We start from the raw sequence: 6,298 nt of genomic DNA on the forward strand, positions 1-6,298 counted from the left end.
TTTAAACTGCTTTGGGGATGGTGACTCCTGGGCAGCCTGTTCCAGGGCTTGCCAACCCTATCAGGGAAGAAGTTGTTCCTAATGTCCAACCCAGTCCCACCCAGCACAACGTGATGCTGTTTCCTCTTGTTACTGGGAAGAAGTGATTGACCCTAATCTGACTCCAGCCTCCTTTCAGGGAGCTGTAGAGAGTGAGAAGGTCTCCCCTCAGCTTCCTTTTCTCCAGGTTAAACAATTCCATTTCCCTCAGCTGCTGCTCACAAGACTTGTGCCCTAGTCCCTTCACCAGCCTATAGTGAGTGGCCCAAAACTCATCCCAAGTGGCCTCACCAGCATCAAGTATGGGAAGATAAATGTTTTTCTGGTCCTGCTGCCCACACTGTTGCCGACACAGTCCAGGATCTCTTGGTCTTCTTGGCCACTAAAGAGACTCTCTTAAAACCTGCAGAACAGCTTGTCTGCCTCTGCTCTGTGGGCTCACCGGTGGGAGTTGTGTGTTGTGTACGTCTGAGAATGCTCTTTGTGTTGAAGTGAGTGATGACCTGCATGTTGCATAGACAGCAGGCAAAAGGACAAGCTTTAGAAGGTCTTTCTCTAGGAGCAAGCTGGTTTCATAGTGTCATGGACACAGAGAAACAATTTTGTCTTGTACTGAGCCAGTTTCTACTGACCTGACAACACTGGTGATTTGGGTCCCCATTCTGAGAAGGCTGGTGGTAAAACTTAACATCAAATTCCAAACTGCTTGAGTTGAATAGTGGAGCAAATACCACGTGGAGCTGAGAAAGATGCAAACTAGATTTTCCCCCCAAATTTAGCTAGAGAAGCCAGAGACTTGCTCTGGGTTATGCTTGAGCCTAGCAGTTAACATGTTCTCACTGCCGGCTCAGGAATTTGTCGGGAACAGGGATGAAGAATCCAGACTTGGCAAGCGGGTGCTGCAGACAGATTTTGTCAGATGAAATCCCAGCAGACCTCGGTCCAACATCAACAGCTCCTGAGCTATCACATGGGAATGCACAAGGAGATAAAGCCAGCAGCCTAAAGAGTGGATCCTCTGTTTTAAGGGGCAAAGAAGGGAAGGAGGCTAAGGTAATTTTTTTCCTTTTACCATGGAGTCATTCAGAGGAACAATGGGAAAGGCCAGTTCCAAACACAGATACAATTCTGTTTTGTCATGTATTCTTCTTTTTAAGTTGCTTAACTCCTCTCTCTCTTTCCTCTTCCTACATGTGAAGAGTGGTTAATCTTATCTGCCATTACCTCAGAGGGATCGTGAGGGCAGGGTTTGAAGAAGAATTTGCCGTCTATGCAAAGAATCCTCAACTGACTGCAGGGGCATAAAAACCCCAGACCTACCGTTGGGAAACTCCAGCACCAGTCGACTACTTTCTGGAAGTGGAGTGTTCTGTTACATAAACATCCTTGAGGCTTTGCAGAAGGGGGTGACATTCACATGTGGGGCCTGACTAATTAGTCTTTGTGCGTGAAGAATGGGGATAGAAAGGATAAGGAAATGAAATCCCCAAGGTGCAAGCTGGGCCTCCTTCTTCCCATGGCCTGTGCTGTTGCCTACGTGTTGAAAAGGGGTCTTGGAGCCTCCTGTACCACGGAGCTGACGACTGGGAACTCTGTGGGCTCTGCGACCCAGCCTGCATCCCTCCCCAGCAGACTGGGAGGCATCTGCTCAGCCCAGCCGCCAGCTGCAGCAGCCTCCATCCGTCACTTGCAACATCCCTCTGCCCAGGAGCTGTTAACATCCCTTTGTACTAAATTCTGTCTTAACTTGGTGGTCCTGGACTATTTATCCATAAATAGCACTCAGACCATGTAGCTCTTGAATGCTTCCACAGTGGGAGAAGGAGGCTGCAAAGTTCAGGAGCTCTTAGTTGCTCCCTGCAGGAGTCTGCACCCTTCTACTGCTTATGTGAGGAACCAAAATCCTATCACTGCTGGTTTAATGGCCAAAATTAGGGGGCACCAGCAGCCCTCTGTCCAAAACTCACTAGAGACCCAGGGCTCAGCTTTCCACAGTCCTACAGCTTGAGTCAGAAGTCATCACTTTGTTCTGTGTAGATTTTTAAAGCTTTGTCTCTAGTCCCAGGCACAGAAAATAACCTGATTCCTCCTTCATCTCTTCAGGTATGCATATAGCAGGCATATAGATAATGTGGTAGTATCCACTGTGAGAGTCACATTAGCTGTGTTTTATGACAAACACAGCATAATGGTCTGCAGGTTTTCCTCTCTGTACAGCAGCTCTCCGGGGTACAGGTCAGATTTAGCAGCTGGGATGGCAGTGAAAGGAACGAGTTGAAAGAGCCAGTGCTGAACTGGTTAGGAAAGAGTAAAGCCTGAATTCCCAACTCTTTTTCTTTTCACAGCTGTTAAGAGTTCAGTGGGTTGAACTGCAATCCTTCAAGTTCATCTGTTGACTCCAACACAAAACTATTATAAACTGTGCCTCTAAAACACGTGATGAAACATTTCTTGAGAGCTATTTATTCCAACGGCAGCAGAGGAAAGTTTTCAGAGCACCCAGCATTTGGTGGAGGAAAGGTCTCTTGAGTTTTGCAAGAGGAGGAATTTCTTGCATGCCAACGTAAGTTGATTTTTGATTACTTTTTTCCCCCCCACACACATCACTGTATAAAATAGAACTTCTAACTTTTTCAACCTTCTATGGAAACATGGTTAAGCAGCACAAAACTGTGCCTACCAGGGAGTTTCTATGTAATTTTCTTTCCTTAATCAGGGGGATTTGTGATTCAGCCTAAACTTGGCATGATTTAACGTTGCATATTTTCCTTCCTCTAACGCTTTCTGTGTCCGCGTAGCAGTTCATTCACAGTCTTAACGCAGAGGTATGATGGGCTGCAAGCTTCAGTCAGGTGTGGCTTTTGCAGGCTTAGAAATCACATTCAGCAAGGAATAGCCTGAGGCTATCTTATTTTGTTTTAAGTGGGGGTATTGTTTTGCATCTGTGATCTGAAGTCTCGTCTTACATCTGCACACGCATTCTCCTCCAGGCTGTAGCTGCGGTAAAACGCTCCATGCTGAAGATGGACCATGCAAACGTGACCCAAGCCATGCTGCATGACAGCTCCCGCCTGACGGAGAAGAGCAACGGCAATGAGTATTTCTACATCCTGATCGTCATGTCCTTCTATGGGGTGTTCCTCATTGGCATAATGCTCGGCTACATGAAATCCAAGAGAAAAGAGAAGAAGTCCAGCTTGCTTCTGCTCTACAAAGATGAGGAGAGAGAATGGGGGGAAGCTGTGAAGCCTCTACCAACCATATCGGGGCTGAAGTCTGTCCAGATCCCCATGATGCTGAACATGCTGCAGGAGAGCATGGTGCCGTCCCTGTCCTGCGCCATCTGCTCCATGGAAGGCAGCAGCGTGAGTTCTGAATCCTCCTCCCCGGACGTCCACTTCACCATCCAAGAGGAAGTGATGGATGCTGAACTGGGGGAAGTGTCAGAAATGCTCCTCAACGAGAGTAGCGAGGGATCTGCAGAAAACCTCCACAAGAACTCCTAGCACTTGCAGAGCTACCTTGAACAGCTGCCAACACAGGAATGGAGCTCCCACTAAGAACTTGTGGTTCTGCTTTCCTGCTCTCCAACGAACTCTGAACAGGGACCTGTGCCCCTAGGCCTGAGGCATTCCCCAGAGCTGGCAGGACAAGGAAGCAGTGATACTCAACTTCAACATGTAACTTGCACATCATTGGGATGCTTAACTTTCATGTTTCCATTATTATTTCTTACCTTAGGAGCAAAGAAGAAGGAGAATGTATTGTCTGATGAGGTAACTGTTATTGACATGTCTCTGCATATTTTGGAATTCTGCAAATATGTGGGAAATAGGTAGGGAAGTTACCCTGACATGAGTGCCTGGTTGTTAAAGATTATGGGTCATGCTCATTGACACACAACTGTGACAGACCAGAAGTACTTTCTCTGTGGTGTTGTTGTTTGGTGTTTTTTTATTCCTAACAAACCACATTCAGCAGCAAATTTGCTCAATGAGGCCTCCAAAGCTGAGAATCTGTTGATGCTGTAGGTGCAGAGAGGTTGCAGTATGGCTGGAGACTGACTTTAGGCACAGAGAGAATGAGATTAAGAGAAAAAAAGGAGGTCTTCAGAGCCCAGTTTCAGAGCCTGCCACTCTATCTGTCTTTGCTTCACTTGTAGCCATACTGACTGGGTCAGGTTCACCAATTTCTGCTGCAATCCACCCTTTGGCTGAGTTACCAGTAGGAAAAGTGTGGTTTCATTTGGGGCTTTTTTGTATTTTTTTTAAAGATATATACATTTGATCACTAAGGGCCAAGATCTGTACAGTAAAGACGACACAAAAAGATCTTTGCCACAAGGTGTAAGATATAGGAAGGCTTGAACAAATGCTGCTCTGTTACACCCCCTTGAAAAACAGCTGGAATTCAGGGTGGGTTTTAACCTACAAGGGTGAAATCCTTGCCCAGTGGAAGTCATCAGCCGAGTTCTCCTGGCTTCAGGAGATGTGCACAAGATTTTGTGCGTCTCTGTTGGGGTTAAACTGTCCATTTGGGGTCAGTACAACTGCACCCATGTGCATCCTTAAAGAAGCTAGACTTCCTGCTCTATTTAAGGTTGATAAACATTGCATTACCTTCCCCTCCCCCTTCTGTCAGCTTGCATGTGACACATGCATTTCTATACAGTCATTAGTAACTAGCTTTAAAAACCACCACAAACTTCCCCCTTCCCCTAATTTAATGGTACTGTGATTGTTTTAAACGCTTAGGAAGTTAGCTACTAAGTTATTGCACTGTTAAAAGAAGTAAGGACAAATAAACTATAAGAGTGACTATTTCAATCATGCTTTATATTTTATAGTAACTTAATAAGTTATTGATGTTTGGGTTAGTTCTGAAGCATGAGGGCTGAAGAGCCGGAATCTAAAGCGCTGCGCAGCAAAAACGTTTGCAAGAGGTCTCCACATATTTCCTGCACTTAAAAAGCTCTCTGATTTATCCACTGGCGTGAGAGCTTGAGAGACAGCTTGAAAACCACGGCTGCTGAGCTGCAGATACCAGTCCCTTCTGCCTCTGAGGAGGGAGAGCTCTGCTTTTCGCTTGGAGGGTTAACATGCTGCAGCCTGCAGAGGTATCGCTGTCTGTCTCACTAAACGCAGAACAAAAGCTCCTTTGTTGCTCAGAAAGGGTCTGATCCAGTTCAGACTGAAGGCAGTGGGAGTTTTTCCATTGACTTCAGTGAACTTTGGATCAGACCATAAAAAGCTTTTTGGTAGATTTACTCCAAAAAGGGGCTGTTTTAAGTTTGAAAGAAGCCAAACTAAGTTTGGCGCTTTGCCTGGAATCACTTGAATCCTGAAACTTTCCAAATGAGACTGACATAGGCAAGTTGTCACATTTTCCATTGCTTTCTCCTTCATCCTTTTACTTTTGGTATAAATGTATTTGTATCTGTAAAAAAAAGGGGTGGGGGGGGGTTGTGAAGAAAAAGGCCAAAAAAAAAAGAGAGAGATGTATATAATTCCTGACATTGAGTTGTATATAATTGTCTCATGTATTTAAAGTTTATTGTTTCTACTGGCACTAATTTTTATTTAAATAAAGAAACACATTTCCTGGAAAAGTTCCCATGTTTCTTCACTGCATCAAATAGATTTCCAGTAACAGGGCTTGGGTAAAATTTCTACAAGATCTTTTTCTTTGCCTCTTCTTGAAACGATTCCTTTTGTTTGACAGTGCTGCAACGCTGCAGGCTGAGCCGGGGGCTCCAGATTTGCCTTGGGACTGTGCTGGCCCTTTGGGCCATTGGCTGACCCCCTGGGGCTCAGCTCCTACACAGTGTAGGCAGGACCACAGAGACACCGAGGGCTGGGGCTGCTGTTGAGGAGCCTGGCAAAGCCAACAAGCTGCTATCGAAGCTTTTATTGTCACTTATTCAGCCTGTTGAAACATCTGTATTTGGAGTTATGGGGTTAAGTCTGTGTTGTAGCAAATTGGGTGGGCTAAGGTGGAGGTGAAACATCTGTATTTGGAGTTTTGGGGTTAAGTCTGTGTTGTAGCAAATTGGGTGGGCTAAGGTGGAGGTGAAACATCTGTATTTGGAGTTTTGGGGTTAAGTCTGTGTTGTAGCAAATTGGGTGGGCTAAGGTGGAGGTGAAACATCTGTATTTGGAGTTTTGGGGTTAAGTCTGTGCTGTAGCAAACTGGGTGGGCTAAGGTGGAGGTTATAGGCAGGTGTCTGACGCAGGTCTCTGGTCCCACTGGATTGTTGGTA

At 45.7% G+C, this 6,298-nt stretch overlaps 1 protein-coding gene across 1 annotated transcript; it reads left to right on the forward strand.

The window, feature by feature from the left end:
- Positions 1-2,384: 2,384 nt before the first annotated feature.
- Positions 2,385-5,638, forward strand: KCNE4 (potassium voltage-gated channel subfamily E regulatory subunit 4). The gene is made up of 2 exons (XM_068145492.1): positions 2,385-2,602; positions 3,030-5,638. Exon 2 carries the CDS (start codon positions 3,054-3,056, stop codon positions 3,543-3,545), a length of 492 nt encoding a protein of 163 aa, XP_068001593.1. The 5' UTR covers positions 2,385-2,602; positions 3,030-3,053; the 3' UTR covers positions 3,546-5,638.
- The last annotated feature ends 660 nt before the right edge of the window (positions 5,639-6,298 follow it).

This window comes from Melanerpes formicivorus, unplaced genomic scaffold, assembly GCF_026170545.1.
Source record: "Melanerpes formicivorus ecotype bairdi unplaced genomic scaffold, bMelFor1.0.p_v2 SCAF_12, whole genome shotgun sequence".
In the NCBI taxonomy this organism is placed as follows: Eukaryota; Metazoa; Chordata; class Aves; order Piciformes; family Picidae; genus Melanerpes; species Melanerpes formicivorus.

Bases quoted from the DNA above. Each gene is read 5' to 3' on its own strand.
- KCNE4 (XM_068145492.1), top strand. From the start codon at position 3,054: ATGCTGAAGATGGACCATGCAAACGTGACCCAAGCCATGCTGCATGAC.